The sequence below is a fragment of the Carya illinoinensis genome, chromosome 7, assembly GCF_018687715.1.
Source record: "Carya illinoinensis cultivar Pawnee chromosome 7, C.illinoinensisPawnee_v1, whole genome shotgun sequence".
Taxonomy (NCBI): Eukaryota; Viridiplantae; Streptophyta; class Magnoliopsida; order Fagales; family Juglandaceae; genus Carya; species Carya illinoinensis.
In genome coordinates this window covers 41,145,634-41,163,027 of record NC_056758.1, presented here as the reverse complement: position 1 = coordinate 41,163,027, position 17,394 = coordinate 41,145,634, and the positions used below count along the sequence as shown (strand labels likewise).

The 17,394-nt window shown below is 33.7% G+C and overlaps 1 protein-coding gene and 1 non-coding gene across 2 annotated transcripts; both read left to right on the top strand.

The window, feature by feature from the left end:
- Positions 1–2,142: 2,142 nt before the first annotated feature.
- LOC122317382 (probable beta-1,4-xylosyltransferase IRX9H) lies at positions 2,143–8,321 on the top strand. Its single transcript, XM_043134451.1, has 3 exons — positions 2,143–4,035; positions 4,947–5,196; positions 7,204–8,321. Exons 1-3 carry the CDS (start codon positions 3,134–3,136, stop codon positions 7,372–7,374), a joined length of 1,323 nt encoding a protein of 440 aa, XP_042990385.1. The 5' UTR covers positions 2,143–3,133; the 3' UTR covers positions 7,375–8,321.
- Positions 8,322–8,580: 259 nt separating this feature from the next.
- TRNAS-CGA lies at positions 8,581–8,662 on the top strand. The gene has a single exon. It is a non-coding gene; the product is annotated as a tRNA-Ser (tRNA).
- The last annotated feature ends 8,732 nt before the right edge of the window (positions 8,663–17,394 follow it).

Genomic DNA, 17,394 nt, shown 5'->3' with positions numbered 1-17,394 from the left:
TTATGCTGGAATATTTCAATTACGAATTAACAACGTTTTGCATTGCAATTTTCATTATCACAAATATAAAGAAAAAGGTGAAATGGACATTCTATCTGTAAAGTCAAAAAAGGAACAATTATAAATACAAGCATTCTTACATTTACCCAGTGCAATATCGACTGCGTCCACTGCATCATTGGCCCCAAGGACATGTCTCCAAACTGCACAAAAACAACCATTAATTGATATCGCGAAATTCCTACAAAATATCCTTGAGAAAATGGCAAAGAAAAAAACAAAAAAAATTGAGTTGCTCCCAGATAATAATTATGCAATCACAGTGACAAAATAAAGTACTGAAGTGCTCTTGGTCAATTGGTAGGCCATGAAGACTACAAATAAAGGTGATCGCAATCAAAAGTTTCCTTGGTAAATTCATGATATAGAAATTAGAGTTATGAAAGCCAGCCCCTGAGTGGATTAAGTGGTGAGGGTCTTGGTCTTGCTAATATGCTATAAGGTTCAAACCGTTAGGTGTAAACAAGTTCTAGGGGCCACGTCCCATCGAGAAAAAGCCGATGATTTAGCAAATTCTTGTGATCGGAAGCGCTACATGGGTGATTTAACTGAATAAAAGACATGTTACATTTTCACAGTCTCCAGGATTCACCGTCATCAAGAAGATTATGAAAGCCCATTCACATACTAAATTACCACTTAACTAATCATGCCGGAGATCCAGCGAAGCAACAACATTCTCTTCAATAGACACCACAACTCGCTTTCTCCCGGTCTTTTGAGTATGGAACACCGCGTGCTTCAATTTCCCGACATACCGTTGGTGCCTGTAATTTACACTTCTTTAGAGAGAGAGAGAGAGAGAGAGAGAGAGAGAGAGCACCACAACAATTTTTTTTTTTTTTTTTGGACAACACCACAACAATCTAACCATCTTTCAATCCAAACGGAGCAAAGGCTTTATAGCCACACAAGGATAATAGAGAAAGCTTGGGAAATTTCATAAAAGATTGAGACTGAAGTATAGCTTAATAATCAAAATATCAAAAACTAATTAGTTTGCTTACGACTTTGAGAACAGAATCAATAAGCTAAATGGAATTGAGGCTCCATTTGTTCTCTAGAAACGTACAAACAAACAAAAGAAATCTTGAAGTTTTTTGTTTTTTTGATCGGTGAACAAGAAAAGAAATCTCGAAGTATCAATTGACGGTTTAAAAGTAAAATGATTGGTTTAAGAAAGTTTGGACTGCAAATATGACTCGAATGAAGTAATCAGTAAGGTGCATTGGATATTTTGAGGAAAATAAAGGAGTCTAAATTCTTTAGAGGCTTTCACCACTTGCTCAAACGAAACATACCTGAGACGGAAATTACCAGTCCATGAGGCCGACTTGATCATCGTAAAGCGAAAAGATGTACTCCTCGGATGACAAGAATAATAGAAAATTAAGAAAAACCCTAATCACCATGCCGTTGCTCATGGTGACTCTCTCCTCGTTCACTCTCGCTCCTAACTGAAGAAAGAGAGGTCTGAGAAGGGTGAGCCAGAGCTAGGGGTAGAATTACTTTAGAAAAATCAATTTACAAAAATTTGTTTATTTTTTTGAAGGAAACAAATATGTTCATCGAAACCAAACACTGCTTGTTGACGTTAAATTAATTAATTTTATTTTTATAAATGGTTGGGTTTTGAGTTTTAATAGGATAAGCACTATTTGATTGGTTAAGAAAAGAAATATAGAGATTTTTGTAAGTTATAAAGAGATTTTAGATATTTTATATAATTTTCATTTTAAAATTTAAAGTAATTATATTATTTTTTATGTTTTATTTAAAAATTTAGAAAAAATAATAATAATTAAATAAAAATTAAAAATTATTTTCTATTTAAATAATATTTAATTAAATATAAAAGGTCATAATTTCTTGACAGTGCCTGGAAATATTTGGTTCGCAAACTCGCCCATTCGGGTTTAAATTTCGGGCAAAAATAATATTAGTATATATTTTTTTTAAATCGTTTATGTATTTAATTTTTTTGACAAAATATATATATATGTAATTTATATTAGAGAACAACAAATAGACAAATTAAGCTATATAGCAGCACTACCCTTTTGTGTAATTAACGGATCCTTCCGATGGTTCATTAACGAGAAATCTGACAACGGTCATGTTCCTAAGAAGGTGGGCCATGAATGAGTTGTCCCAGTTCTGTTCTAGTTAATCCAATCATGTCAGAAAATTATTTTCTTGCTTTGGAATGTGACTGGGGTATTTGGGAGAGGGTGCTGTGAGTCTGTGACACTCCTTTTCGTCCATCAACTAAGCTCTCGGATGCTTGCTCTCCATTTGAGAAGCATCAAAAAGTTCCAGTGGTACTACACGGAAGGGAAGGACACGAAGCGTCGACATTTGCTGTAGACTGTGAACAGGGAGGAGGATTGGGGTTCCTCTCTCTTCAGTATCCATTGGTCTCCCATTTTTCATTGAGTGGTAATGTAGCATTTCGGTCCGAAATCTCATTGTTTTCGGGGGGCTAAAGCTGATAATTGGGAATTTTCTTGGTGGGTGCTTGGGCTTCGTCTTGTTTTATTCTTGAGATTGTTGGTGGTTTTTTTTGTGGTTCTTTGATTTTTAGTTCTTTTGGCGAATCCTTAGTGGATCGATAACTCTCTGGATTTTATAGATGCCTAGGAAACTGGTAAGATCGAGACAGAAGGTTCCAATTTGAACTGGTTTTGGTGCTTAACTTCTTGAGAATGTCTTTTTTGAGGGGAGAATTGGTGGGGGTTTTGCGTGATATCTTATCTGGGCTGTCTATTGATGATTCGACAGTATTTTTGAAATTACTCACTTATGACGATAGGGAGCCTTAAATGGGCTTCGTTTCATATGAAATGTTTGCACCTTAAAGTTGTAGCTCCGTATTTTAACAGTAAAATTCAGTTGGCTCAGTTTGTTTAACGGATTTAAGATGAATTTAAACCTCGATCGGTGGCACACTGTCAAAATGAAGCTCAACTTGGTTGTCTTGTTTATTTAGATGCATCTTAGTGGTAATTGTGATTCTGGATAGCTCTTGTGAAAGCTACTTTGAAGTTAGTAAGATTGATTTGGATTCCTCTTGATGGCTTCTATTAGAAGAACCTTGTCGCCGGTGCCTCGACCTGGCACTTTAGCAAATGGGGAAGTCTCTTCAGTGAATTCTCCCTTGTCAAAGTCCTCATCATCTCCTCAGCATTATCCACCGTCTGGTGGATTGCTATCTTCTTATGTCAGTCCATTGGACTCTCAAACTTCTGTTCTCAGTGTATTTTCACCCAGATCTTCGAGGCCCCCAGAGAGGTCAAAACCAAAGGCGCAAAAGTGGAGGAAGCCTCTTTTCCGTTTTTTTATTTGTTTCATGGTTGGAATTTTGATGGGACTTACCCCTTTTGTGTCATTCAATTCATCTATGAATCCCATGTCAAAGCATCAAGCCATTTCATTTGAGGTAATATCCAATGCTGGAAATTTTCATTCAGATGATAATGTGACCAGAACTACAACACCATTAGACAGTGGGGACATGAGGCATACTGCCACATTAGAATCAGAAGCGGAGGACATGGAACAGATGGAAGAGATCAATGAGGATAAACTTGATACTCAAGTATTCAATGAAGACTCAAACTTGGTGTCACAGAATCTTTTGATAATAGTGACACCAACATATGTTCGACCCTTTCAAGCATATTTCCTGACACGGTTAGCTCAGACATTAAGGTTGGTCACACCTCCTCTATTATGGATTGTGGTGGAGATGACCTCCCAATCTGCAGATACAGCTGATATCTTGCGAAGAACTGGGGTTATGTACAGGCATCTTGTTTGCAACAAAAATCTAACAGACATAAAAGATGCATACATTCATCAAAGAAATGTGGCACTGTCTCACATAGAAACCCACCATCTTGATGGAATCGTTTACTTTGCCGATGACAATAACATCTACTTCACTGATCTTTTTGAGCAAATGAGGCAGATCAGGTACTTACATTATTTCTCATTTTAGGGCTAAAAAATGTCATGCTGATTTTTTGATGTAAGTGTAGCTTCATGCAGCGTGATACCATTTTGTTTGATTTATATTTTGAGGTAGCCAAAAAATAGAAATTATGGTCATCGTATATAAAGTTCTCATGAGAAGGATCCGATAATTGAAATGGTTATAAAATGCTCCACTTTCTGTAATTATGATGAATTGGATTAGCACCAATACTACTGGAGAGCAATGGAGCTCATCTTAGGTTCTCTTCTCTCTCTTCTTGAGAAAGAGAGGAAGGGGGGGACAAGGTCAGAAGACAATATCATCTCTGAGCCAAAAACTATTCTTTGCTGAACATAGGTGTCTGCTATATTACATGGAGTGCCTAATTTTTTCCTCTGAGGCTGTTATCCGTAAGCACTGTTTTTGAGCGACCTATGAACTTTCATATTCGGGACTAGTGTTCTACAAGTAAGCCCCGCCATCAAATATTTTTCCCTATGGGTGGGTTCAGTTGATCTTAATCATCTTTTTTCATTAGTTAACTTTTTTCATTAGTTACCACTGAGTGCCAAAACTATTTCAAAACAAAAATATAAAGGTTGCAAAATTGATTGATTTTTTTCTATAAAATTCCGACTTACTGAGTTGGCATTAGTGGCCTATCATGATTACTCAAAGTGATTGGTTTAATTTCCCTTGATAATTATGTGCTGCTGTAGATGTCAAATAGTAAGGCATTTTTTTCTTGTTTCTGTGATTTCCAGTTGTTCATTCCCTGCTCATGCATAACGCTTTACAACAAATATGCGAGAGACAATTCCTTTCTCTCCTTTCGCAGATGTTTTTAGTGCAACTTTATATTTGTTTGCACATTTTTCGTGACAGCCCTGTTTTTTGTTCTGGCTTGCAGGCGATTTGGAATGTGGATGGGGGCCAAACTTACAGAGAACAAAAGCAAAGCTATCTTGGAGGGGCCCGTTTGTAATGGAACTCGAGTAGTTGGGTGGCACATAATTGATTCACATGAGAAATTCTGGAGATTCCATGCTGCAATGTCTGGATTTGCTTTCAATAGTACGATACTGTGGGATCCAAGGAGGTGGCACCGACCCACCCTGGAACCCATCAGACAAATAGACACGGTCAAGGCTGGCTTCCAAGTAGGTCTTTCTTGGTTCTTCTGGGTTTATCTTGTAATCTATAGTATTACTCCATGTTGCAATGTGAATTGCCATTGTTATCGTTTTATTTTATTTTTTTTATAAGTAAAAATATTATATATATATCAATAGGAGTAACCAAGTACACTGGATGTATACAAAAAAACACCTAGCCCATACTAGAGTGCCCCGAATCACCCAAAAGCCAGTGGAAACTACCCTAAATACACCAAACCCGAATTGGAATGGAACACACCTCCCCAACCTCGGCCCCTTGTTTCATGTACAACTAATTCAAATCCCTCTACAAGACCGTCTTCACAATGCCCTCCATTTAATCTTCCCTCGACTTGAACTACCTCCCTTAGCGTCATAGTTAATTTCTCATGAAAGACGCTTTAATTCCTTGCTTTTCTTGAAACTTGATTTGGTTTCAAGCGCATAGCTCGCCTCAATCATAGTGAATAGAGCTTTAGTTTGGTCTTCATATGCATTATTTGAAATCCCCACGATTTGCTTAAACCCGTTAACTTTATTAAGAACCCAATCCGATGGTGAATGCTATATCATTTGACAGAGGAAGAGAAACCAAGGGAGCAACATTATCCCCAGACATGGTACCAGAGAAACCCGTTTTAATGAAGCAGCCAAAGTGGTTATTTCCAAAGAAACTTGTTTTTGGATATAAGATAGGACCATCCATTCAATGATCAGTGGGGCCTGCTGGTCAAAAATCAAAATGTGACGAGGCTAAGCTTCACCTCCACAAACTCAATTAGAGAGGAAATCATTTACATCATATTTAAGTTCGAGTGGCTCTATTGCCACTGACTTGGGACCCAAGTGTAAATTTTTTTTGTTTTTTTTGTTTCTTTTTTCATTTATTTTTAAAATACTCTTAAATATTTTAAAAAAAAAATCACAATATCAATAAAAAAAGAAAAATGCTTCTTGCACACGCCGAAGGGGACACGCAGCGTACACGGATCCAGGTGGCATTAATGAAACGGTGCGCAGCACCAATTCTCCGAAACGGTGCGCAGCACCAGTCCTCCGAAATCGGTCAAGACCTTCGTTGCCTTTCCCCCCTTCAGATTCATTCTTTCCCCCTTCAGCCAAACCAAACTCACCGCCATCGCACACCTCGTCGAACCAGCCGCTTAAAACCTCTTGTTGGCCAGTTACTACACTGGATGTCACCCCTAAGCCACCACTACCGCCCTACGTTGGAAGCAGAACCTTAAGCCACCACCGTCTTCAGCCAACGACAAGTGCGTGTCCAAACCAGTTCATGCGAAACACTTCGAGCCCCTCTGTCCAGCCGTCGCCCACGTCCAATAAAAGTCCAGTTGCATCGCTGCTCTCCTCCATCAACTACCACGGAACAAGCCTCCACGTCCCCTGTTTTCCCTTGCCAAAAACATAGTTTTTCCCATCGGGGGTGCTTAAGCCACCACGCTCTCTTCTCTCTCTGTACTCCACCACGAGCTGAAGCAACCTTCACCTGCAGCGCCATCGATTCCCACCCAGCTCCACCGGACCTTCCTTGTCGCACAGCCAGTTTCTTCCACAAGTGGGTTTCTACCGTCACGTTCAGAAGGATCGATTCTGGGTTAGAGAGATTCTGGGAGCTGAAATGGGTGCAGCCGATTCTGGGTTCGAAATGGGTTTCCCACGGCACGATTTCTGTTTTTTTTTTTTTTTAATAATATATCGGCTAGCCACGTCAGCGATCCCGCAACGGTACCCAGCGGCGGGTACCTGTAGCAGTTCTGATAAAAAAAAACACTTACTTAATCACTGAGTAAAACATAAAACAAAAATTCATGTATCGGGAGAAATGCTCGGGACCCATTATCGGGATCCCAAGCATTTCTCTTTAAGTTCACCCTTAGACAATTGACATTTTTATCCCTACTTTATCCATCCCATTGTTTGAGATGCCTTGACCTCTAATCCAGAAAGATCCTGGCTTCATTTGCTAACCTAATTGATTTGCATATGCAGGTCAGCACATTTATAGAACAGCTTGTGGAAGATGAAAGCCAGATGGAAGCTTTGCTGCAGGACTGCTCAAGAATCATGGTTTGGGATATTTATCTTGCTTCATCTACTCCCTCCTATCCTAGCAAATGGTTTATGAAGAACAGTCTAGATGTCATTGTCCCACTTGCTTGAATTTCTAGATGTCAGGGGAGTCTATTTGGGTGGTGAAGGTAAACCAGTTCAATTTTGAATTTTCATTTTCTTCCATGGAAGAATGTGATTATTTATGTATTTCGATATATAACATCTCTTTCAAAATTATTTGAGACTTGCTTCTATCTTGAAATTATCAACAAGCAAGTCTTAACCCATCTCAAAGACTGGTGCGCAGTTCACACCTAAAGCTGCTTAAGGTGTCTCCTATATTTTTAGAGCATCTGCTGGAATTTATCTGCTGCTTTCTAGCAGGGTTGTGGAAAGGGTTATTTTTAGCTACAAGGGCCGGCCAGTTTAGATCAACTCCAATAGCAGGCAAAAGCATTTCACTTGCCATACGAAACAGAAAACATAACTTTTCTCATGATGCGAAATGCCTCTCATTTGATAGAATTTCTTATGTTGGGTTGTTTGCTGGGTTCCGGTTGCACTGTCTCTCTTCCACATGCACATCAGTTATCTCTGTTGTAGGAATGATCGTCAAGAATCATTGATCACCCAGCCGGTGGTTATCTTCACCTTGGTAATTCCTGTTTGGAGTGCCAATCCTATATGCCTGGCAGTGGCCGATACAGTTTCTGCTTGACGAGATGTGGACTTTTGCAGGGAAATCTTCTGCCATTTCCCTTTTAAAGATAGTCTTAGTTTCCTTCATTTTGAAAGGAAAAAAGAAAATCTTTGTCCAGTTATATGAATGTCCATTTTCTGCCCTGGCTACCCTCTTAAACCAGTGAAAATTCAGCCTAATTACTCATCTGCAGTAGGGTGCAAGACCGACTATTTCAGTTGAGGATGTGTTTCCCTTCTCTTTCAAAATGATTCCATGTAAACTATAAGCAATTTTGGATTTAGTTGGTTTTTCAGCCATTTAGTACATTGTTATGACCGGCCTCTGCATATATTTCTTTACGACTGTTATTCAATGTGTTAGTGGTAATTATTCGTCTTACATGGACGTTGAGTTGTGAAATTAATTTGAAAAGGGGGGAGATTCAATTCACTTGTTAAGTAACCAGAACTAAAAGCACTCAAGCTGCCAACCCAAAACGAGTTCCCCCCCCCCCCCCATATCAATGGATAGATGTTGAAGATAAACCCGATTTGAGTAGAACTGCAGACGCGGTAGATGGTAACATATCATATAGATTAAATAGTTTGATTATTGAATCTTAGTTGTGAACCGTCGATATGTCCGAGTGGTTAAGGAGACAGACTCGAAATCTGTTGGGCTATGCCTGCGCAGGTTCGAATCCTGCTGTCGACGCTTTTCCTTTCAATTACTTTTGCTTTCATAACGATTCAAAGAAACATTGATTGTATCAAAACTTAAAAACATAAAAGCTAATCGTAAATTATACAAATACTGGTGAGGCGAAACTCTTAACAAAAATTCCAAAATTAGGCATACTATTATTGTTAACTGAGTTGTAAAATAAAATTATGAGGTGGCGTTCGAATTAGATCTAGAGAAACATTTTATCTACAAAAAAATGTTTTAAACTGTTTTCAAAGTTTTTTATGTTAATTGGAGATTAAGATAAAAGTTCAATTCACTTGAAATTGAAGTTTTATATGACTCCATCACATGGTATAAGTTATTTTATAGAGTCCGTATTAAAAAATATATATTATTTTATAGAGTAATACTATATATCGTAATAGAATGTACACTTCACGATTGTAAATATTATTTTTATATTTCATATGACTCCATCATATGGTACAAGTTATATGACTCCATTATGTTTCTATGTGATTTTTTTAAGAATACCATCATATGGTATAAGTTATTTATAAATAAAATCATCTAATAATTTTTCTATCCATTAACATTTACATAAAACGTGTGGTTCAAATTATGTTATATTATTGTTACGTTCTATTTTACATTTTCATTAGTTTAGTTCAAAACATTTTAATTTTCAATTTCTTTTTCATATTTAGAAAAAAAAAATGTAGATATAGACACGACCCTCACAATAAAGAAAAACTAGACATGAGTTGGAAATATCAATTTTATGAACAAAAAATAGTTATATCTTCTTAAAACAAGTTAACTATCTTCTCGACAGCCTAATTACATATGAAACAAATACATGTTTGCAGTTAATTAACACTAAAATTTACAATACCTATATATATGCCAAGTAATGCTACATAATTTCTCAATCTCCACAGTATTTTTTAAATTTTTTAATTAATTTTATTTTTCTTAAACTAATTGAATTTTCCTATTCATTATCAATATATTAAACATTTGATAAAAGAAAAAAAATTTTAAAAAAAAGTATTATATAAAAATTGTGTGAATAGTAAGATATTGTGTAGCTTTTTTCATATATACCTCTCAAATTAACTGTTTTAGAAATCATGTTTTAATTCACCCACCTATATTGTTTGCCAGTATTGCTACCACGTGATTAATAATTATTTTTTATAATTTACAAAACTCTAAAATACTTTCACATTGTTTAATTGTTATTATGATAACAATTTTTTTATGATTATCAATTTTAATTATTAATTACAATGAGAAATAATAATTGTAATCATGAATGTGCAAGTGTCGAATAATTACTTTAAAAATAAATAAATAAATACGAATCTATATGAAAAAAATTAATTTTTTATTCGTAAATTCTATATTTTTTAAAACGACTTCACAACACTTGTACACTCAATAATTATATGTAATATTACTCAATTATAATATATATATTTTGAAACTTATATATTACATTATGAAAAATGCAACAATACATTCATTTGAACACACGTGCTTTGTATTCAAACTCCTATATGTATCTTTATAGAAAAATTTTATTCATAAGTCTCATATACTATACACCACTCTTTTTATATTTTTTCAATTTTTTCTCTTACTAAATATGTGGTATATGGATAATGAGTAGAATAATTTAATTATTTTAAGAAGAATAAAACCAACAAAATTTTAAAAAAATAAAAAAAAGTGTGGTGTGTAGAGCTTATGAATAACAAAGCTCATCTTTATTTTACTTAAGAGCCAATAAGCAAGCAGGTGTTGTATAACTTTTTTTTCCAATTTTGTCCTTATTTTTCTATTTGTTTTCCCTTCCTATCCCTTAGTTTTGTTATCTTCTATTCATGTTTTTACAATTTTGCCTTTCTTTTTTATTTGTTTACCTTTTTATCCCTAAAACTGCTAGGTGCAGTCAGCGTATACAAGCAGGATGTAAACAGATGTACAAGAGGAATAAAAAAATATATAAAAATGAACTTTTTACGAGAGGAACAAAGTTTGGCTTCATGTGTAACTCGTCTCTCGTTTACTTCTTTTATTTTCTTTTTAACTCCTCTCTCTCTCTCTCTCTCTCTCTCTCTCCACTTTTTCTCTCTTAAGTTTGAGTCGGCCATGGGAGCCTCCAAAGAAGAACATGCGATCAAAAGTCATCTTTTGAGTTGGCTATGATCAAGTTTCAAGACCAATACCCCACTCCCCCAAGAAGAACATAGGCTCAAATAGTTATAGGCATTTTTCTTATTAAAAAAAAAACAAAAGGCATTTTTCTCAACTGCAACTTCTGGCTGATCATGCAGTCAAAGAGTTCTATTAGCTTTTCCAAATGAACTATCAAGCGCTACCTAATGCCTTTGGAGTCGATCTTCTTGAGCATAGGAAAATAATTTGTCAAGTTTGATTTCCATGCTTCAATCATAATATCCCAAGTAATCTCCTTCAACTCTCTAGAAGTTTCAGAATTTGGGTCGGCTAAATTCACTGAGAAAATGGTGTTCGGCGAAGAGCATACAGAACTTTTTGGGAGTGACTTTGTTTCTTTGAAATATGCGGAAAGTTTGGACTAAGGTCCACCAACAAAGTGCAGAACAAAGATAAAGAGATGGATGAGAGAAAGAGCAAGTTATCTGCTGGGTAAAAGAATGAGAGAGAAGGTGAGAGTTAAAAAATAAAAAAAAGTGGGACCAAGCTGTCAGGCGTTTGTGTGCCGACTGCACACATAGACTGCACATAGACTTTTCCATTTATCCCTAAGTTTGTTTTGTTTCATTCGTGTTTTTACGTTTTTGTCTGTCATTTTAATGAATAGTAAATTCTGATCATTTTTTGTTTCCATTTTTATCCCTACATTTTATTCACATATTTATGCTTTTACCTTTGTTTTTGTTACATTATTCGCATAACCGACTGTCTAGAGTTGAAAATACATTACTTTCCAAAAAGGCCGTTGTTTTCCCGGCTATCTCCCACTTGTTCTCTCTTCTTCTTCTGTTTGCCGACAAAGTTTTTGGTCTTTCTATTTTTCATCCTTATTGTGCCGTTTTTTCATCCAAAATATTTTACTCACTGCTTTACCATACATATTTTCATCCTCTTCAATTTACAGTTTATCTATTTGTTTAAATGCTCACGACATCTTTCAATTCCTGAAAACTTTATTCTCTGCTTCTCAATCTTGGCATCGTCTAGTATGGTTTCTTCTTCTTGTTCTTTTGAGGATAAATATTTTTGATTGTTTATTAGATAATGTCTTTACATGCAGTACTTATATGTAGAAAAAATTATAGAGTCATACAAATATATGAAATAAATCACAAAGCCAAACAATAGAAACATTTGAAAATATATATTAAAAAAAAAAAAAAAAGTAGACCCAATAGTTACATCTAAAAAATAATTACTCAAATTCATAATAGAATAGATATATGCAGGGCAAAAGAAGTAAAAATTACAGATACACAAAAAATAAAAATAAAAAATAAAAATTTACGTCTAAATAGAGTAGTCACCAAGAACTTCCAATCTCAACATTTTCGAACCCAATATTTACATCTAAAAAATAAATATATAAATTTATAATATAAATCATTTAAGAAGATTCTAGAGAAAGGAACAAATTGAAAAAACACCCTCTTGAAGCTGAAGATTTGTAAGGTTTCAAAATTTCTACAAAATCACTAAAACAACATATTGATATACACGAAATTAAAGAAAATACGAAAAAAGGGTAAAACATGTAAATTTAAATAAGGAAATTTGGGAAAAAAAAACCAGGTTTCTGTGAGGCACATCCGTGTTCTTAATGGTATAACTGAGAACAATTTATGTAGAATGAAACTTTACTTTATCAAAATAGAGGGTAAAATTTGTAGATCTAAACAATTAACTTTAAAAAAAAAAAAAATTACTCATGTGCATCAACAGATGTAAAGTAAAACTTTTCAGATCTAAACTAAAATATCTAGATCTATTGAAGTTTGTAAAGATTATGAAAAAAATCTGTAAAACATGTAGATCTAAATAAGGAAATTTGTAAAAAAATTCAGATTTGTCAAGAGGCACACCTGTGTTCTTAATAATAATATCATTATTATTATTAATAACAGTATTAATAAAAAAAAATCATCTCTTGCAGTATAGTATTATCTTTAATTTCTGATTTTTTAAATATTCATTTTATTTACTGCATCTGTTATTATTCTTAATATGTTAATATAGTCTTATTTAATAAATATAATTATGCAACTATTGTGTTATGTTTTTTTAATGTTTTGTTTTAACAGGTCTGTTGCTTGTGTTTTTATTTCACTCTTCCTCATTCCACTTCTTGTTAATTTCATGTACTTCGATAGTTCTTCTATTTGTCATTAACCTTCTGGTACGTTCCTCGCTTGCTGATATAAAGAATGCTTATTGTACTCATTTTATAATATTTATTCTATTTATTCACATCTCATATTTAACAAACATGTGAATATGATTACTGATTATAACTATTCGTTATTTCTTATGTGTGAATTTAAAATTATTTTTAGAAATCATTTAATGCTATATTAGTTAATTTAATATAATCTGTAAGAATTTTTCTGAATTAAATGTTTCTTTCTTATGCCTTGGATATAAAATATATATATACATGTATATCTATATGTTTGATACACTGCTATTTATTTTTTAGATTAGCCTTTAAAATTAGTGCAAAATTCTTAATTTTCCATAAGAAATGCCAACTAGTAAGATGATATTATTAGCTAAAAAATTACAATGAAGTATCATAAATATCATCTTCATTAACTTTTATCTAACTTTCTATACAAATAAATATTGAAGAGTATGGGAAAAAGGTAGTAAAAAGAGATTGGTATACTGCTCAGTCGGAGGAGAGAAATGAAAAAATTCGGTGAAAGAAAAGAGAAATATATGCTAAGTTGAAAATATCTCGAAGTAACAAAATTCAAATAGAAACACAATCTAAGCATAGCTTCTCTACATGTCTTGCCCAAATTGTAATAAAGTAATTGGATACGAGTACAACGAGAAATTTCTATTCTACAGTTGCAAGAATATGACTATCTCACAACTAAGGTATACATTTTTTTTGTTTCACATTCTCAATTTATAGATTTTTACATCATGATTAAAACATATTAAGTGTTAGTATTAACAAATGATAATTGTAACAGCCCGTTAGAAATTCAATTGTGAAATTTCTATTAGCTTTAGGAATCTCGTGAAAACTCCATAAGTTTTCACGAATCCATTAATCGTATAGGTTTTAGTCTAACTATATAGTTAGTGTTATTATTTACTATAGTATTATAAGTGTGTTTTTGATTATTGGAGATAGTTAGAAGTGTCAAAATGTATTATGGTTTGTGCCATTAGACTCGGAGGGTCATTTAATGTCTTATGGCACAATAACACTTTTTCATATTTTCGGACGAAACGTCGGTTCAAAATTGTGGATATTATTTGATAAAAATATCTTAAGTTAATTTTGTGGATATTATTGGATAAAAATATCTCAAGCTAATTTTATGGATATTATTAGGTAAAAAATATCTTGAGATGATTTTTGTAAATATTATCGGGTAAGAGAGTCCTACACTTAACTCTTACTCTAGATAAGAGAGACCTACACTCAACTCTCACTCTAGCCTCATCTCTTCCATATCACATCCATAAGTATCTCCAGCCACCCCCCACGAAATTATCTTCATTTACACTTTCCATTAAAAGAATACCAAACACTTTCTCTCGGACAGCTTTTAGGAGTTCTTTTGTACATCCATTTCGAAACTTTTGTAAGTGTTTTATCATAAAATCTCCTTCATATAAGTTGTTTCTTTTTTAGTCTAGTTTACGTGGATATCTTATTTGTCCCATTTGAAAAATCATTTGGTTAGTAAAATATTGTGTAAACTATAAAAAGGTCATTCTGGGAGATAAACTGGAGAATATGTTATAGTTTGGAGTTTTTGACCAAGCTAAGGGATAGATATTGGTCTGAAATTTTTATGGAGTATTGTTAATATATGTATATGATTATTGGTTGAGAATTTTTGCATGATTAAAGGTTGTGATGAAAGATTTTCTTAAATTTAGAAACTTAGAAACTGGAAGAGGAAAAACAGTTTCTGTTTTGAGAAAGTTTAACTTTTTGGTGGTATAAACCTATTCCAATAACTTTGATAATTTTATTGGAGGATCCTAAGCATCTTATATACATGTTATATTATTATTTTGCAGATATTTGATATTAGTTTCAAAGATATGAAATTTTATGCAAATAGATATTCAGATAGATCAAAGTATGGATATTATTGGCTCAATTTATGTTTTGGTTAATGTTTAACCATGTGATCTTGAATTAGAAACTTATATATGTTTTAGAACATCGTTTTAAACCATGTGAGGGTTTGGTTTGAAGATCACATCTTTATAAGTCATAGATCAAAATGTTAATCAAAATAAGTTAGAAACAAAAATCAATGTAAATAGCATATAAGAATTTCGGCCCTATAGAGTTTTAATAGTTGTGATTAGTTTTAAATTTTTCTAAATTGATATTTGAGTTGAGTATAAAATTTACATGAGGCATCTAAATTTTGGTGACTTTTGAAATTAGTATGCAAAATCCTTAAGTTATGGATAAAACGGTCATTTTCCTACATGTAGAGAGTAAACTCTTTAAGTTAGTATTTTTCATATTTCAAATTATTAGTGATTTAGTGCTAACTTTTAGAATCACTAATTACAGTTCCTCGTGATCGCGCTTGAGGTTTTATAAGAAATGCGGAGATTGAGGTAAGTTAGCTTTCAACTTACTAGGAGTCTACTGTATATGTGTGCTAAGTAAAGAAACTATAGTATATGTATGTGTGTTATCATATATGTCATGCCATGCCAAGTTATCACGTAATTATCTGTTATACATAATTTATTCCGTCATCAGTTTTTATCTATTACATAATATATTTTGTCATGTATTGCTGTACATTACAAGTACGTCATGCTAAGTATGCCATCTATTACATGTATGTCAAGTCATGTAATATTCACTGTTGCAAATATGTCATGTTAAATATGTTGTCTATTATATGTTATGTCATGTTACGAAATGTTTCTATTTCAAGTTGGTCATGTATTTCAAGTTATGTTCAAGTCATGTTATGTTACATCAGGGTTTCAGTCCTTTCGTATTCCAGTCCCATTTCATCTTGAGTTACATTCAGTTTCGTAGGGTTCACAACAACTGTGGCACATGAAGTATGGGGTCACAACAATTGTAACGTATACACTACGTGAGACACAACAATTGTGACACGTAGAATACATGGCGCCACAACAACTGTGGAGTATGTATTTAACTGCATTGTGACGCGTAGAATACATGGGGTCACAACAACTGTGGAGTATGTATTTAACTGCATTATGACGTGTAGAATACATGGGGCCACAACAACTATGGAGTATGTATTTACACATAGAATACATGGGATAATAACAACCGTGGAGTACGTATTTAACTGCATTGTGACACGTAGAATACATGGCGCCACAACAACTGTGAAGTATGTATTTAACTGCATTGTGACGCGTAGAATACATGGGGCCACAACAACTGTGGAGTATGTATTTAACTGCATTATGACGTGTAGAATACATGGGGCCACAACAACTATGGAGTATGTATTTACACATAGAATACATGGAACAATAACAACTGTGGAGTATGTATTTAACTACATTGTGATGTGTAGAATACATGAAGCCACAACAACTGTGGAGTATGTATTTACACGTAGAATACATGGGGCCACAACAACTGTGGAGTATGTATTTAACTGCATTGTGATGTGTAGAATACATGGGGCCACAACAACTGTGGAGTATGTATTTTTCATGTCAAGTCAAGTTTTAGAACAAGTTCATGTTAAGACAAGTTTCAAATCAAGTTCATGTCAAGTCAAGTTCAGTTTACGTTTCAATTTAAGTTATATCAATTATGTTATGTTATACGTCAAGTTATGCTTTAATTACTTATGAATTTGATTGTACATTCATGCTTTTACTGTCATCCATGCATCATTAGCCTGTGTGGAAGTTTTTGTTAATTTATTGATATTTGTAATCAAATTTCATTGTGGTAGTCCCAACTACCATTCCTCCTGAATGGTAGATTTTGTTACATGATCTGAATGAGGATCAGGAGCTGACTAATTAGACACAGTTGACTAAACGACGGTGTAACATCAATGTTAATATAATAGTTAACGTAAATTACTACTTGTACGATGGAGTTGTATCTCTAGTACTTTTTGGATCATAACCATTTTGAATTAGTATTGTGATCTTAGTTGTTCAATGGATTTTTATGTATGAAGTATGTTTTAAGCATTTGGGATATTTTCAATTTGGTGCATAGTATTGCTAAAGAAAAAATTTATCCGCTGCGAATATTGCATATTGTTAGATGTATGTTAGGAACATTGCATCTTATATGTCATGAACGGGGGCAGGTAACCTTGTGTTGTATGTCTCGACACTTCAAATGTCCGTCTGATCCCAAACGGAATTTGGAGACGTCACAATAATCTTCTCATTAATTTTATATATCGAGCGCATATGGAAGTAGGAAAATGATATACTTACTACTTCATTACAATCCATTTACTACTCTTTTTATATTTGATTTTTTTAATTTTTTATTTTAC

What these genes read in the sequence shown, in the direction of transcription:
- LOC122317382 (XM_043134451.1), top strand. Translation starts at nt 3,134, where the DNA reads ATGGCTTCTATTAGAAGAACCTTGTCGCCGGTGCCTCGACCTGGCACT. An exon ending in GAGCAAATGAGGCAGATCAG is followed by an intron (nt 4,036 to 4,946) that starts GTACTTACATTA and finishes TCTGGCTTGCAG; the next exon opens with GCGATTTGGAATGTGGATGG. An exon ending in CGGTCAAGGCTGGCTTCCAA is followed by an intron (nt 5,197 to 7,203) that starts GTAGGTCTTTCT and finishes TTGCATATGCAG; the next exon opens with GTCAGCACATTTATAGAACA.